Source organism: Diaporthe batatas, assembly GCF_019321695.1.
Source record: "Diaporthe batatas strain CRI 302-4 chromosome Unknown Contig00011, whole genome shotgun sequence".
NCBI classification, from domain to species: domain Eukaryota; kingdom Fungi; phylum Ascomycota; class Sordariomycetes; order Diaporthales; family Diaporthaceae; genus Diaporthe; species Diaporthe batatas.
The window spans coordinates 803,295-819,121 of NW_025408558.1; the positions used below are offsets into that span (position 1 = coordinate 803,295).

Below are 15,827 nucleotides of genomic sequence, written 5' to 3' on the forward strand. Positions count from 1 at the left end.
ACAGTTCAACCACGACCGCCGGACGATCGAACCCTCTGATCTGATTCTTCGAAGCGATCTTCCAGCCATACTCACATCCTGCAACCAATACACATCGACAGGAATCCAATTGGCACCACAAATCGTCCGCACAGTCCCGATTGTGTGTGTCTCCCCGCCAAAACAGCCCACCATGGCGGACAAGGTCGAGAATGCCAATGCCGCCATGGCAAAGCTCCAGCTCGACGAGGAGACGGGAGAGATGGTCTCCAAGGGAGAGCTGAAGAAGAGGATGCAGAAGAGGGCAAAGAAGGCTGCGAAGGAAGCCCATGCCAAGGATGCACCGGCCAAGGGAGGCTTTGATGGGGCAGCAAAGAAGGCCCCGCCAAAGCCCAAGGAGAAGCAGGAGGAAGTCATCGACACCGACGCCATGTTCAAGCAGGGCTTCCTTGCTGAGGTCTTCGACAAGAGGCCCATGAAGCCGGTCTTCACGCGTTTCCCTCCCGAGCCAAACGGGTTCTTGCACATTGGCCACGCGAAAGCAATTGCAGTCAACTTTGGCTTCGCAAGGTATCACGGCGGCGAATGCTACCTCAGGTGCGTTACAAGGCCTCTTCATATTTGTCTTCTGGTGCTGAGGTTTATCACTGCAGATACGACGACACCAATCCCGAGGCAGAAGACGAGATCTACTTCACTGCTATTCTGGACACCATTCGGTGGCTCGGTTTCAAACCTTACAAGATAACCTACTCCAGCGACAACTTCCAGAAGCTATACGACCTCGCGGAGAAACTCATAGGGCTCGGCAAGGCATATGTATGCCACTGTGACGGTCAGTAAAGCCAAGCCGGGAGAAGAGATTCCGGTGCTAATAGGGGACACAGACGCGGAACTCAAGCTTCAGCGTGGCGGCGAGAAGGGGGAGAGCCCTCGTTATCGATGCAAAGATGCGGAGCAGTCGGTGGAAGAGAACCTCCAGAAGTTCAGAGATATGAGGGATGGCAAATACAAACCCAGGGAAGCCTTCCTCCGCATGAAGCAGGACATAACAGACGGCAACCCCCAGATGTGGGACCTTGCTGCCTATCGTGTTCTTGACAAGCCTCATCACCGCACGGGAGACACGTGGAAGATCTACCCAACATACGACTTCACACACTGCCTGTGCGATTCCTTCGAGGGCATCACTCACTCGCTCTGCACAACCGAGTTCATCCTGAGCAGGGTAAGCTACGAGTGGCTAAACAAGACCTTGGAGGTCTACGAGCCCCAGCAGCGCGAGTACGGACGGCTCTCTCTGAGCGGCACGGTCCTTTCCAAGCGAAAGATCTTGAAGCTGGTCGAAGACAAGATTGTGCGTGGTTGGGACGACCCAAGGCTGTACACACTGATGGCGATCAAGCGACGCGGCATCCCGCCAGCTGCCATCCTCGAGTTTGTGAACGAGCTCGGTGTCACGACCAACGCCACCGTGATCCAAATTGTCCGATTTGAGCAGTCCATCAGGAAGTACTTGGAGCGAACAGTCCCCCGGCTGATGCTGGTTCTCGACCCCATCCCGGTCGTCATCGAGGACATTGGGGATGAGGAAGGCAAGAAGCTCACGCTGCCCTTCTCGCCAAAGAACCCCGACATGGGCAGCCACTTTGTCAGGCTCACCAAGACCGTGTACATCGACCGTTCCGACTTCCGTGAGGTCGACGACCCTAGCTACTTCCGCCTGGCGCCTGGCAAGACCGTTGGCTTGCTTCAGGCCCCCTATCCCATCAAGGCCACCTCTTTCACCAAGGACGACGCGACGGGCAAGGTCACGGAGGTGCGTGCCGTCTTCGACCGCGAGACCAAGAAGCCCAAGACGTACATCCAGTGGGTCGGCACGGACGGCTCCCGCCGCTGCGAGGTCCGCGTGCACAACCAGCTTTTCAAGAGCGACAACCCGAGCGCCGTCGAAGGTGGCTTCCTCACCGACCTCAATCCTGAGAGCGAGGTGATCTACCCTGACGCGATCATCGAGTCCGGCATAGACGAGGTCAAGAAGCGGGCGCCCTGGCCTGAGGCGGCGGGCGAGAGTGAGCTGGGCAAGGGAGGGCCCGAGTCTGTCCGTTTCCAGGGAATGAGAGTTGCTTATTTCGTGAGTTGCATCTCCACTAGTCCATCCTACCGGCCTCATTACTAACACTCGCCGCTCATAGGCTATGGACGTCGACAGCACAGACGACAAGATTGTCCTAAACAGGATTGTGTCGCTGAAGGAGGATGCTGGTAAGAAATAGATGTGTGAGCGAGTGCTGGGACTGGTTCCGCTATAGTGGGAATAAAATACCATTCGTCATCGTCACACTCGACTGAGCGTTTCGGTGATTGGCACCCGCCGCTAGGGGCGCTCTCAAATGTCAGAGTGAATTCAAGCCAAGTGGCACATTCATTAGCATTAAAATGTGTTTCCCGATAAAAGGCCACCTGGGTAGCGAGAGGCACCCTCGACTCCCGAGGTCTCCCTGGATAGAAAGCGTTGGTACCGTGTCACAATTATATACCCCGAGACACTATCCCCGCCGCATACAGCAAATCAACACTGCCATGCCAGCGTTCCCAACACACAGGGCGACCGATAAACCTTAATAATTCTGCTCATCGTTCCAGTAGAGCGTCTCATGCTGAATCTCAGGCCCCGTAGCAAGCAGCTCCCAGCCCAGCTTCAGCCTGATGAACTGCAGCGCGTGGCTCGCGACCTTGATGGCGCCGACGTCGGTAGGGTGGTACTGCGGGCCGATGTCGTTGTGCTGCAGGATGCCGCTCGTGTTGAACAGGTGCAGGAAGGGCTCGCTCGTGCCGTTGAGCTTCCGGGTCTGGTTCGCCACGCCGTCGTAGACCGTCGGGCTCTCCAGGTACGCCGGCGAGTTGAAGTAGTCGTTGACCGCGCGGATCTGGGGGACGAAACCCTCGGGCTCGTCGGAGTAGTAGGTGTTTCCCTTCTGGGACACACCGAGCCAGAGGGTCTGCCGTGGTGGTGATGTTAGCGAGGCTTGGCATACCCGGGCGGCTGCGTGTCCCGGCGAGACAGGTACAGGGTGGGTTGGGCGGCGTGATAGCTTACCATCAGTACGACCTGGGCGTTTGGCCAGACGCCGTGGACGCCTTGAATCAACCTGGTGAGGTTGTCCTGGTAGGTCTGCGCAGAGACGTTGTTGTAGGCATTCTGGTCATTTGTTCCTATGTTGATGACAACCAGGTCCGCAGGCGACTGCTTCGAGAAGTCCCAGGGCTCTGCGTTCTCGAGTTTTTCTGCGATACGAGCAGCGGTCAGTGGCTGCTTTCGTACATGAGAAATATCCACAACAGATGGAGATCCCCATCCAACACAGGATAATCACGAATACAGAGGGGTCCAGCTCACCTCCATACTGCTTCACTGCCCTCTCGCTCGTGTCACAGCTATAAAACCACTGCCGCGACTGGCCCCTCACGTTGTCCCAGCATTGCTGGTCACTCGCGCATATGCCCGGGAACGCGGTGACGCTGTACTCGGTCCCGCCCAGCCCGGCTCCGATCCCATACCCGAAGCTCGACAGGCCCTCGTACGTCGTGTACATGCCGCTCGTCAGACTGTCGCCGATGAGCTCGACCCTGCGGCCGAAGTCTGGGATCTTGACGAGCGTCTCGCCCTTGGCGACGTGGACGGCGGCGATCTGGATGCCATAGGCCCAGTTGGTCACGCGCAGCTCGAGAGACATTGGGGAGATGGGGCCGGTCAGGTCCGAGCCTGGGGTGTCTGCAGTGACTAGAAGGTGCGTGCCGCCGGTGGTGATGTTTGTGAACTGCCAGTCCAGCCCGGCAATGCGGTATCCGACCAGCACGCCGTCTGAGGTGAGGTTTCCGAAGCTCACGGCGACTGTCTGTCCGGTGTAACCGAATTTGATTCCAGGTGCGCTGCAAGTTGTGTTAGTATATTCACTTCGCAGGGGTCGTTTTCAGTGATGGGACAGCACAAGCAAGCTCACCTCCACCAGGACACATATTTCGAGTCCCACCTTCCCTTGTACGAGATCTCTGTGGCATTGGGGGGGTATGTGTTGAAGTCATATTTTGCAGGGTCGATGCGAGTGTCAGGGTAGTTCGTAATCCGAACCTGGCCATTCTGCAGAATGGTCCGCTCCTGAATGTCTCGAAGGGACCTCTTCTCATAGGGCTTGGCCAGGCCAGCGGCCACGGCGCCCACGAGGAGGAGGCTCAGCGCCTGTCTGAAAATGAGACGCATCGTGGAGGGTCACCTTAAATGTGTAGCTCGTTGCAAGGCTCGGGACCAAAGAGGGGAACCCCAGAGCCTGCATGTTCTTCCACGCGAGGCGAGCGACATTTTATTTATACACGTGTGTATATGCGCATGCGGTGCAACCAGACGCAGAGTTCGGGCGGCCATAGACCGACATGTCGGTCGGACCATGGAGAGTGGAGGCATAGAGCACCTGAGGACGGCCAGCTCGGTGCATAAGACAGACACCCGTGGACCACCCGTGGACGGAAAGGCGCTCACTAAGAACAAGGCAAGCCTAGTGTGCCGCGGCCCGGCGGCGCCAACCCCGTGGTTTCCTTCTTGGGCAGTCGTGACTGGTCCACAGCTCGCCGAACATGGACGCCTTCGCGGGCCAAGTTCCCGGGGCGCGTCAAGGACGCTGCCAGAGAAAAACCGAGACTTGGCCCCCCCTGTCTGATTGATTGCCCGTATCCGCAAGTATCACTAAAAAAACGCTCTCTTGGCGAGCGCCCCTACAAAGCATAAATACCACTTCTTCATCCTCATCAAACTCTCAAAATAGCCAGTCCTCCTATAAATAGCAACTTTTTTGATAGGAGGGTTGGTTGTTCTGAAAGTTTTAAAAGGATGATGAGGCGGTATCTATGCGATATAGGTATGTATAAAAGAGAGTGTTTTTTTTTAGTAGTAGTACGGACAACCATAAGAAAACAGGGGAGGGGCTCAGGTTTGGTTTTCCCTGACAGACTGTGTGCAGTGGCAGCTCTTGCGCGTCTAATTTCCGGTCGTCCGGGTTGGGCGGTAGATGGGCACGTGGAGAATTGGCGGCCGCGTAGCCTAGCTCGACTTCTCAACGTCACTTCTTTATAACAGGGCAATCTGGACCTACGGGTTGAGGGCCACTAGGCTAGATCTCAAGGAATATTGACAGGCGGCCCGCGAAAGAGAGTCCACCAATGGCGCCAACTACACCATCCCACATCTTTTTCCAGACCAGCCAGCTAACAAAGGTCACCCCGACCACATCGGCTCCATCGCACAGCGATACAGCAATTGTCCCTGCCAGGGGGCCCCAGCCCTGAGTTACGGCGAAGGCTATACTTACTCAGTTTAATGTCTGAAAAGTATAATAACACAGCCAGAGAAACAACGCATAACTCGCAGGGTAAGTATAGAAGCGGCATAAAATAGCCAAGACTTTGGATGAAATTACCAAGCTATCCCATTAGTACCCAGAACGCAGTGCTCTTGAAAAAGCTCAGATCCAGCTTTTGTGTGATTCTGCCAGGCTGGATGCTTGAGGGATGTGTCTTCAGGCACGTGAAGGCTGGAAGAGCGATAACTGGTTTTGCTTCTATTCCGCATATGTCCGAGGACATACATGGCGCCTTAATTACACGGTGGTAAACGCTCCAAGGCCAGGATTTTAGGAAACATACAATGTCGATAAGAGTGGTGAAAATACGACAGGTGGTAGGTACCTAGGTACTGCTGATTCAGACCCTGGCTTATTAGCATCCAGGTGATGGTCAGATGGTAGGAGAATGCCCGAGCTTGAAGACCAAGAGCCACATTCAAAGCAGCGATGAATTTCGACAAGCTCGCAACTAAAGAATGATTGTGCAAGGTAGACATGTATTCATCCTATACACCATGCTTTCATTCAGTATTTTCTGGTCTGCTTTGCTAATGATTATGTACGTGTGCAACGGGAACATCTTCTAAACAAGTATGATGATCCGTATTGACCCCCTTCTATTTTGGCCAAATTTACTACTTTGAAGAATGCTTTAAGAAAATGCGCTGAAGATCACCGTAATGGAATACAAAAACTCTAAAGCATAGCCATTCCACCCACTTGAGGCTGTGCCACAGCCCTATTATTGATGTCGTCGGGGTAAGTACACACGTGCAATCAGCCCAGCAAATCGCCTTGCCCCAAAGCTCTCGCGAATCGTGGTCCGCGAATCGTGGAACCACGGAGCAACGCAGCACCCAGCAGAGCCACAAGAACATTGCCAATTCCTTGCAGAAACACAAAGATGGAATACCAGTACTGTGAAAAGACTGACGATAGATCATAATCGACCGCTTGCTTCATTGTCACACGCATAGTACCTATTATGGAAGCTGAGTGATAGATGCCCAGGGCCCCGTAGCGGACATGAGCAAAGCTCATATCTTACTACGATGATAGTGAGAAGTTCCGAATATGACTGGGCAGTCGTGGCGCTTAGTCCAGAAATCTTAGCTCGTGAATGCAGGGCATATTCCTTAGCCCGCATTTCGCTCTCGATTCTTATGGGTTTGAGAAAGCGTGTTGGGGCGCTGGATGGCCAAAATGGCGGAAACCCTAGGAACGTTTGCAGAATGTTGTTTTATATCGTGCCCAGGTGGTATCTACAAACACACATCCTCATAATTTTGCAGTGTTGCCATGTGACCTTCCCCTGGGGTCATGCAGGAACCGGTTCGGCGGGGGCTTGTTCCTCGTATTCCGAGGTTGACCATCCGGCCATCCCCATTCGCGGCCTCGTATTCCGTAGGCGAAAGGGAGTTCCCACAACACCAACGCACATTGATGTCGGCTGAACACCCAAAATAAGGATCCAGAAACAGACATGTGGATGGCTCGCTAAGTCAACATCAGAAGGACTGCGACATGACAGCTGAACGTCTGCCCCACTCGCACCTCAGCCCTGAGGACATATTTAGCTTCAATACCTGGTAGTTCAACGGCTTTAGACCGATGGATGGGACTTGCTATAAATAACACCAGGGCCGGTTCGATGTCAGATAAGCTCCTGGAGCTGTCAGATAAGCTTCACTTGACGTCTGTCGTGTGGTCCGCCTCGAGTAAGTCTAGATCTAGAACTGTTTGGTCGACTGAACTGACTCGCCTTGCCGATATTCTACCGCGTTAGCTTGAGGCCGTCCTTATCACGGGGGGATATACGTGATCTGTTTGATGTCGGATCGCTCCATGTTGGTGCGAGGCGGAAGAAGTCAACTCGGTTCCCGTACTACGTAGTAGTGATACCTACAGACCTACCAAAGATCCGCCGCCGCCGTCTCCATGACTCAAACCCTTCTGATATTCTCGATTCAAACTCACATTCTCAACTGCCTTACTCGAAGAGATGGCTTCCACAGTAAGTCTGCGGGCTCAAGTCCACGGGTGCTAGGCGAGACATCGGAAATAGAGATTCTCGAATCGCAGCTTTGGGAGTCAGCACTTTCAGTGTCACTTTCAGTGTTGACACGTAGCACTCCGCTGAAAAGCTGCCATCGGCGTGAATTTTCGGGGCTCACATGTGTCCAACCCCCCCCCTCCCCGCCCCCCGAGCTCTCGAGTCCATATCCCTACAAGCAGGATCAAATGCCTGCAAAGCCGACGACTCAGGCGGTGAATACGTGGATGAGTCTATGCCCGTCATGAGGTACGTGGCCTCGGTATGGATGTTGTTAAGAGGACGCCCCTTCTACATGTAACTCGATCCACGTACCGGAGACGCTGGGCATCCGGCCACCATTTGATGTTGATATTGTGACTCACATTTGTGCATGTATGAACGGAGATGTAGCTCCACAATGAGTAGAGATTTTCGCTCGCCGAAACAACTCGGGATTATACACAGAGGCAAGGAAGGATGCTCGGGGACGTGCGGAAGCGAAGCCTAGAGTTGCCCGATCAGTACTTATGTAGGAAGCTGAGAATTCGAAACGCGTCACTTAGATACAGCCCCGTGAGCATCCCAAGCTATCCATGCACGCGAATGCGAGTGAGATATCCGCGGTGTAATACACTACACGTATACGGGCAAACGGGCAAATGGGGGGTCAGGAGGGAGGTCGGTCCACAGAGCGGTCCTGGCATTGATCCCAAAATATGTCACAGATTTATGTGTGCAGCGAGATGGGGCAGGTCGTTCGGCGGGAAATTATTTCGAGGATGTGATCCCGGGAAAGTTTATTATGCCAGAGGGGTATGCTTGTCAGAAGACTATCTACCGATTTTGAGGATCCCTGCGGAGTTCTACACCAAAACACCACGATGTATCATCCGGGGATATATGGCCAAGTGCTACGGCATAATTAATGAGCTGGTCATGTGCTGGATCAAAGACGACGAGCTTGCCCTTATCACATGTACACAAATTATGTATCTAGTAGACCTCGAAGATTTGGTAGAGCGCATGTGCCGCCCACGAGGCTCCCAACCTCCACGAGGCCATGACGACAACCACTGGCAAAAGCGTGCCGAGGGCTAGGCGGTGACGGGAATGATGTGCCCACAGAATCAAGAATCTTGAAACAAACGCGGACAGCCCGAGGGTCGAGCGGGAAGCTGGGAACGAACAAAATGCAGCCCCACCAGAGAGATGATCGTCACAATCCCGCTTTTCCACGCCGCCCGGGCCTTGCATGAACTGCGCTGCGTGGGGAGCCACGTGAAGCAGGGCGAGAACAGAGCATTGGGAATGAGAGAAAAAAAAGTTTCGCCATCGTGGACCCAGCAAAGCGGGACCCTGGGCGGAGCCCATTGTTTCCCACGGTCTGTACCCGGCCAGGCCCTCCCAGGGCTGGGGCCGGGGTGCCGGGGTGCTGGGGTGCGGCCTGGGCCAGCAGCATCATCCATCCACAGGGCCACAGGGCCACAGGCTCTCGGGGAAATCTCGTCACAGTTGGAGCTGGGCATGGCTGGCCAGGTGTGGCTCCAGCGTAACGTTTCGGTTCGAGGGTTGTCTCCCTGGGGCTCGGCATCTCCAGATCTGGGCAACCGGGCTGAAATTTGCCCACCACCATTATTATTGTTAAGGCCAAACAATTATTGTGTGCTGCTTTATACTCAGTGTATCTACTGTGTATTCCGCCCAAGTCAGGCTGGCTGGGCAGAGCAAAGACAACCAAGTGGGTTCCCTCAATCTTAACCCGCCCCTCTCATAGCACTTGCGCACCCAATGACGGCACCGGGCCTCGCTATTTGCGGAATGGCCCTAGTGTCTCGAGTAGAACGGTCAGAGTGCAGTCAGTGCAGGGCCAGGCACCACAAGACTTCTGCCTAAAGATAGAAAACAGGGCTGGGGGGGGGGGCTCTCTCTCTCTTTTTTCCTTCTTCTTTTCTTTCGGGAGGTATCCACTTGGGCAAACAATCCCCACATTTGCTCATGATGGGCACACAAGCGGAATGTGCAGCCAGAGGGGGGGAAAAGAAAAAGAAACAATCAAGTTCTCGGGAAGGTTTTGACGAGAGCTGGTTTGAGCTGGTAATATCTGGTGAGTCAAATACCGGGGACATAGCACCACGACAGCCCGGTGTAGCGCGAGATGCACAGTTGACAGGCCCGCGGGAAGGATTAGTATCCCCGCTCGGCTCGGCAAGACCACGGTCTCTTCTATATCCCCCGTGGGCCCTCGCTTATGCACGAATGCGAGGCAGTGTGACACACCAGACAGGGGGGAGAGGTACTTTCACTTGAAAGTGTCCAACGCGTCACTCTTGAGCAACCGTTGCCATAGACGAATTCAACTTCGAATTCAACCTCAACTTTGAGGTAACGGCCTTCGGCCGGGGGACTAGAGGGGCTCTGCCCGGGAGGGTTGGTCACTAGTGGCTGCACGGCCCTTACCAGGGCCGTCCGCTCCGCAACTAGTGCCCTCGAGGAGAGAGAGAGGGAGAGAGAGAGAGTGAAATGGTGGTTTTTGGTGTTTTTTGGTGGTAGAAACGAAGAGAAGAGGAGGAAGTTGAAGTTGAGAGATGGCCCTGGGGGCTTGCCGCCTTGCTCGCTATATAAAGTCCCCAAGCAATCTCTTGGCAATAGCAGAGATTTTTTAGACGCGTTAAGGCCAGTTAACAAACAAAAAAAGTGTTTGAAGGGACGAGAGAGTTGGTGATGGCCCTGAAAAAAAGAGGTATATTTGCCTTCCCGTCTGCCAAGCACGCCCTATACTAGATTTAGGTGGTGTGGTTGCTTAAGGTCTGGGCACGAAGCGGTACGTACTCGAAAACGCACCTGGGGGATTTAGAAGAGACCCAAGACCACACCACCAGACCGCACACCACACTGGCACTGTACATCAAACCGAACTGGCTGCTCCCAGGGCCCGGACCACCCGAGTTCACGCCCCATCCCGTGCCGTGTCTTTGAACCAGAGCCAGCCAGCCATAGTGGTCGGGTGGGTGGGTGGGGAGGGGGGGTTGGTTGCCTCAATCTATTAGCCAGGCCATACTATGTACTATCTATCCATGAGCCGTCACTGTATATGACTGATTGGGGGAGGGGGGTGGCAGAGGAAAATGTGAGGGGCGGCCCAAGGGTCTCGTCTATCTTTGACGAACGCGTACGTCATATGGCATGTGCAAAAAGCGTCGAAACTTGGCAAAATGCGAGGCGAGCGTCGGCCATTTTCTTCCATTTGCCCTTTCTGAGATGGGGGTTGAGAAACCCAGCCTGTCAGACGGGTGGATATTGTAATGAAATTCCCCGGGAGGTCGGTCTGGCCTCCCGCTGCACCGCGGTTATTTTGACATAAGATGGGCCGCCGTGCCCGCCCACCCTCTCTTGTTGATCATCGCCCCGGCCATTCCTGGTGATCGACACTGTCCTTTTCTTACAAGTCATATCTTGATCTGCTGTCCCTTCTCGAAGACACTCCTTCCTGAAGGATATTCATCCGACGACCTCTCATCCAACGCCTCACACAAGATCCCACCAGCTCCCAAGTCTCCCAAGACACGATAATAAGGCTTGGACCAAGACGGACCATATAGCGTCCCCCAAAGGTCATCCACTAGTCCAGGTGAGATCTCGCCTGACGCGGAACAAGCCTCCAACCCCACGCCACTAACACGGCATCAGGATCGGCCTTTTCCCCCACGAAGCTACCCGTCTCTATACCCAACTGGTATGCAATCATGACAGCCACGCCGGCCACAGCCCTGCTTGTCCCACAAAGCGACTGGCGCTGTGGGTGCGGACATCTCAACCCAGATTCAGAGACAGTTTGTGGAGGATGTGGGAGGAAGTAGCTCGTCTCGAGGACAGCGATATGTTTTGAGACCTCAGTGATACCACATTTTCATTTTTCATTTTTCAGTTTTTTTGGGGTACGCGACGAACGGCAGGATACCAAGCCCTTGGAAATTTGAAAGGGGGGAACCAAATCCAGGAGCTTTTTTTTTTCTCTTTTTCTCTCTCTTGCAGATTGTGGGGAACTGCAACGGTCGTTATCAGACATGCCGAGGCTCCCAGAGAGGTCGCCGGGCGACGGGAGGCTCCGCTGATGGTCGACAGTCAATCTCGATAAGAGCCACACAAGAGACAAAAATAAATCTTCTGATGAGGACCCACTTTTCATCGTGTTCTGCATACTATTACCTGTGCCCACGGGGCCCATCACGTTCTCGTGGCCTGGTCGCTGAGCTTGACCTTCATCATGGTCCGGTCCACAGGCTTCGCCGTCAACTGCATACTCTGTGCCGAGGGGTGGGTTAGCGGGCGGTACCTCAGCTGCGAAGGCCATGCGTGTCGTTGGAAGGATTAGGTATTGGAAATATCTTACGTTGAAAAGCTCCGTCTTTGCCCGGTAATATCCCTTGTCGTCCAAGATGGGCTTGCCATCACTATCCGAGTCCAGCTCTCCGATGCCAGTTTTTTGGAAGTCATACCGCCTCACAGCGCATGCCAAGATCACCCTGGCCTCGATATTCGCCAGTTCTAGACCGATGCAGGCCCGCGGGCCCCTCTCGAAGGGCCTCCACGCGCTCGCCGGCAGACCTGACGTGTCACCGAGCCATCGCTCTGGGACAAAGTCGTTGGCGGTCTCGCCGAACACCTTGGGGTCCCGCTGGATGACACCGCTGCACAGGTACAGGATGCACCCATCGGGGCAGACCTGCCTGCCGTCGGACAGGGTGAGCTGGAAGTTCGTCCCTGGCTGGCTCATCCGGACCGTCGCGGCCGGGGGATGAAGGCGCAAGATCTCCTTGATAACAGCAGAGGTGTAGACCATCTGGCCCAGGATCTCGGCGCCGCCGGGCGCGAGCAGCTTCTCCCGGACGACATCAGGGTCGGCGTCGGGCCCGAGGAGCTCGTCCAGCTCGGAGCGGAGCGCCCTCTGCTGCCGTGGCGACCTTGACAGCTCGTAGAAGGCCCACTGGAGCAGGATGCTTGTCGTGTCGTGGCCGGCAAAGAGGAACATCCTCAGGTTGTCGCTCGTCTGCTGCAAGAGCTCAGGGGTGAGGTGCTCGGTCCCTTGCAGGCTCAGAGCCAGGACGCTGCGGGATTTGGTGCCACCGGCACTCAGCTTATGGTACTCGTTGCGGACCATATCCTTCATGAGCCGGTCGAGCTTTTTGGCATGTTTCCGGCGGACGCGCTCTCTCAGAAATTTGGTGCCGGGGATGCCGGGGCCTCGATGGCGAGCGTTTTCGTCCTCGATCGCCCTGAACGAGACCAGTATCTCGCTCTGCTGCCCGGGGACCTGGGCATTGATGTCGTGGCCCATGGTCACTGCCGCGATGATATCGAAGGTCAGTGTCATACACAGCTCGTCGAGGCAGAACTCCTCGCCCGTCTGGGAGAACCGATCGAGGTGGTCCAGGAAAAGCCTGGTCTTGTCTAGGATGACGGGCAGGAGAGTCAGAAGGTGCTGAGGGGCGAATCCGGGGTTGAACAGCCGCCTCTGAGCCTTCCAGTGGTCACCCTCGGAGGTGAGAATTGAGTTCTTGCCGGTCAGGTGCCATATATCACCGAGGGTTGGTGACTTGGGGGTGCTCAAGGCCCACCTTGTGGAGGGCTTGGTGATCTGTTCAGCAACGTCGTGGTCGCAGATGACGAGCATGGGGTAGTTGACAGGCCGGAGGTCGACGAAAAGAACTGGCGGGCTGCCCAATTTGGGGAGGTAGTCCCGTATCACGTCGTCGAGATGGCGCCTCGGGTCCGGTGCATTCTTAAACAGCTGGCCCATAAACGCCAAGTGGCCCCAGATGAAGGAGGTCTTGGGCTGAGGCAAGTCGGCATACTGCTGGAAACGCTGGTACTGCCATTTCCTGATGGTTCTGATGCCGTAGACAACGAAGACGGCGAGTGCTGTCCATAGGACAGGCCCGTACCTGTCTAACATGTTGTGTTGGAGAGAGGAACATGGACTGACAGATGCATTGGCGTGCCTTGGATGTCACAGGCGAGGATGATAGTCTTGATAGACTCACCGAGGTTTGGGCCTGGGCGGTGGGTGGTGAGTAACCTTGGAGGGATGAGGTCCGGAGTCGAAGGTCAAGGCTCAAAGGTCAAGGGTCGAAGCCGGATGTGCTGGGGCCGAAGCTGAGACAGAGCCGGACTGGATCCTTATTAACCATGAAGCGAGAAAGCTAGTCTACATCCTTGCCAGACAGCTGCATTCCCTGTCCTTCTCTGAACTCAGAGCATTGCACTATGTATGATCCTGCTGAGTCCTGCTTCGCAAGTATACACTGCAAGTAGTGCAAGTCAGCCATGGTCATGAGTTCTCTGGCAATGGCGATGGCCTTGGCCTTGGCTGAGAGCAGCCCGGAAGCTGTCTATGACGCGTTCCGTTGGGCATTTCAGCTTCGTGTCGTTGGCCAAGCAGGGGAGCCACCCCACCACTCCACAAGCTCAGCGAATTGGCAAGTGAGCATTGGATGGAACGTGCAGCCAGAGGACATCTTGAGGTTGCCGCCTCACGCGGATGAAATTAAATGCTCATTAATATAGTATTGGCTGGCGTTCTTCCCCAGATACAATGAACACAGTGTCCCAGACATCAATCATAGAGAGCCAGTCTTATACATCAAGTACAGCAGAGCAAGCCATGCGAGTATCAGCCAGATGCTGACGCCGTATATCGTGGGCGCCGCACTGGTTTCCCTCTTCAAAAGTACCCTCCCTTCTTCCTCGCCTCCCGCCTCCGACCTCTTTAGCTCCGGCTGCCAGTCCAGCGGCCAGTCCTCCTCTGGCACTCCTACCTCGGCGCTCTCGTCATCGTCCATTTCGTGGCTGGCTTGGTCGGCCTCCGCAGCTGCATGTGCCGCCACGGGCCCGTCCGAGTTAAGGTTCTGCGGGCGTGATATGGCAGGGTCGGGGTATGAGCTGCCGGTGGCCAGTGCAGGCCCCAGCAACAGGCTGGCTGCAGCAGCAGCGGTGATGAGTGCTGTGCTCGACGGTACCATCCTCGACTCTGTTGTGCTTCAAGCGCCTGATGTTGTTGTTCTTTGGATGCAGTGCGAGACGAAATTAAAGTAAGTTGTCCTGTTTGATGTGAAGAGGCATCTGTGTAGATATTGATATTGCTAACGGCGATGGCGATGAGTGAGCGAGCTGCAGACATGTGCTCTTGGGGCTCAGGTCAAGCGTTTGGCGCCAGCCACACCTGCGACACTTTGGAGCCCCTGAACCCCTGTTCCAAGAGCCAAAACCCTGACATCCCCCCCTCACCCGCTCAACCCTACCTCAGCAGCTGTGACTTCGTCCATACAATTAATATATCAAAGCTCAATCAAAAATGTGAAATCGCCCGGCAGATATATAGAGTCTACCATGAATTTTGTCTTGCGCATCATATCGCACCACAAGTTCTACCATCCCAAGTCACAATCGAAAGGGTAGCACCACCACTCATCACACCCATTCCAATTGCTCACGTAGCACATCCACTAGATAGTAAGTAGTACAATTCTAAAGATAAGTTATTTGTGAAGGACAACATTTCGGTATAGTATTAAGGCCATTGCTAGGCTCGCTTCTAAGTTATGGATCAATTATCCCCGTTTTCCTCGGGATGATAACATGCGCCACTATACGCATGCTGCCCGCTCTCCGGGTGCTTCGGCTGGCGCGGGTCATGATACAACACATCAAAGTTCCACGGCTCGTCGCGGTAAAAATACGCCCTCACCGCCCCGGGCCGCTGGCTCATATCCCAGGCCTGGATCTGCCCCGGTATCAGAGGTATGTGGTAAAGAACCGAGTCCTCACGTAGACTTACTTTCTTCAATGGGAGACTGGAAGCATCAACATACCGCGTGGTTTTTGGATACTCGGACGTGCGCTTCTCGAGCGACTTCTTGACCTGCCAGTATGCCTCGGACTCGAGCATCCAAGTCTGTCCACTGTTATCCTGGAAATCTGATCTCACGCCATCGAATGAGTACTATGAATCAACGTTAGTTAGCGGATCTGTAGTCGAGTTATCATTCCAGGGGAAATCTCAACACACATATGCAGGCTGCTGTTTCCCAGCGTCTTGTTTTGTCGACCCTAAAATATCAATATCTAAAGTGGTCCACTTGGCTTTGCGGCCACGAACAACTCGCTTTTGTGTAATAGTCTTCGACATGTTGGATTTGGCTCCGGTTCGTAATAATTAGCACATATGTTGGTGGGGGACCAACAAAAGCTATTCTTCTGCTCAACTCGTGATTGGAGTCCTTATTAAGACAGTCCTCGCAACAACAATAGGCCTCGTCTTTCACAATCGATGGGCCATATTCGATTGTGGTTATCAGGGCAAGGGTTGTTTTGTTGCTTTGATCATAGTTCTGCAACAAAGCCAGCGAAGTGGGCGACAA

General features: G+C 54.5%; 5 protein-coding genes across 5 annotated transcripts; 1 reads left to right on the top strand and 4 right to left on the bottom strand.

Moving 5' to 3' along the window:
- Positions 1–172: 172 nt before the first annotated feature.
- Positions 173–2,255, top strand: KVR01_009050 (glutamine--tRNA ligase; the record flags this gene model as incomplete). Its single annotated transcript, XM_044790203.1, has 4 exons — positions 173–576; positions 633–814; positions 867–2,113; positions 2,175–2,255. The coding sequence occupies 4 exons, from the start codon at positions 173–175 to the stop codon at positions 2,253–2,255; spliced, it is 1,914 nt and encodes a 637-aa protein (XP_044641552.1).
- A 345-nt stretch (positions 2,256–2,600) lies between these two features.
- Positions 2,601–4,240, bottom strand: KVR01_009507 (uncharacterized protein; the record flags this gene model as incomplete). The annotated part of the gene is made up of 4 exons (XM_044794342.1): positions 2,601–2,981; positions 3,080–3,267; positions 3,380–3,912; positions 3,984–4,240. 4 exons carry the CDS (start codon positions 4,238–4,240, stop codon positions 2,601–2,603), a joined length of 1,359 nt encoding a protein of 452 aa, XP_044642009.1.
- Positions 4,241–11,634: 7,394 nt separating this feature from the next.
- Positions 11,635–13,363, bottom strand: KVR01_009569 (uncharacterized protein; the record flags this gene model as incomplete). The annotated part of the gene is made up of 2 exons (XM_044782258.1): positions 11,635–11,712; positions 11,801–13,363. 2 exons carry the CDS (start codon positions 13,361–13,363, stop codon positions 11,635–11,637), a joined length of 1,641 nt encoding a protein of 546 aa, XP_044642071.1.
- A 568-nt stretch (positions 13,364–13,931) lies between these two features.
- KVR01_009141 (uncharacterized protein) lies at positions 13,932–14,580 on the bottom strand. The gene has a single exon (XM_044781731.1). The coding sequence runs from the start codon at positions 14,427–14,429 to the stop codon at positions 14,028–14,030; it is 402 nt and encodes a 133-aa protein (XP_044641643.1). The 5' UTR covers positions 14,430–14,580; the 3' UTR covers positions 13,932–14,027.
- A 433-nt stretch (positions 14,581–15,013) lies between these two features.
- Positions 15,014–15,595, bottom strand: KVR01_008908 (uncharacterized protein; the record flags this gene model as incomplete). Its single annotated transcript, XM_044792626.1, has 3 exons — positions 15,014–15,190; positions 15,245–15,409; positions 15,476–15,595. The coding sequence occupies 3 exons, from the start codon at positions 15,593–15,595 to the stop codon at positions 15,014–15,016; spliced, it is 462 nt and encodes a 153-aa protein (XP_044641410.1).
- Between the last annotated feature and the right edge of the window lie 232 nt (positions 15,596–15,827).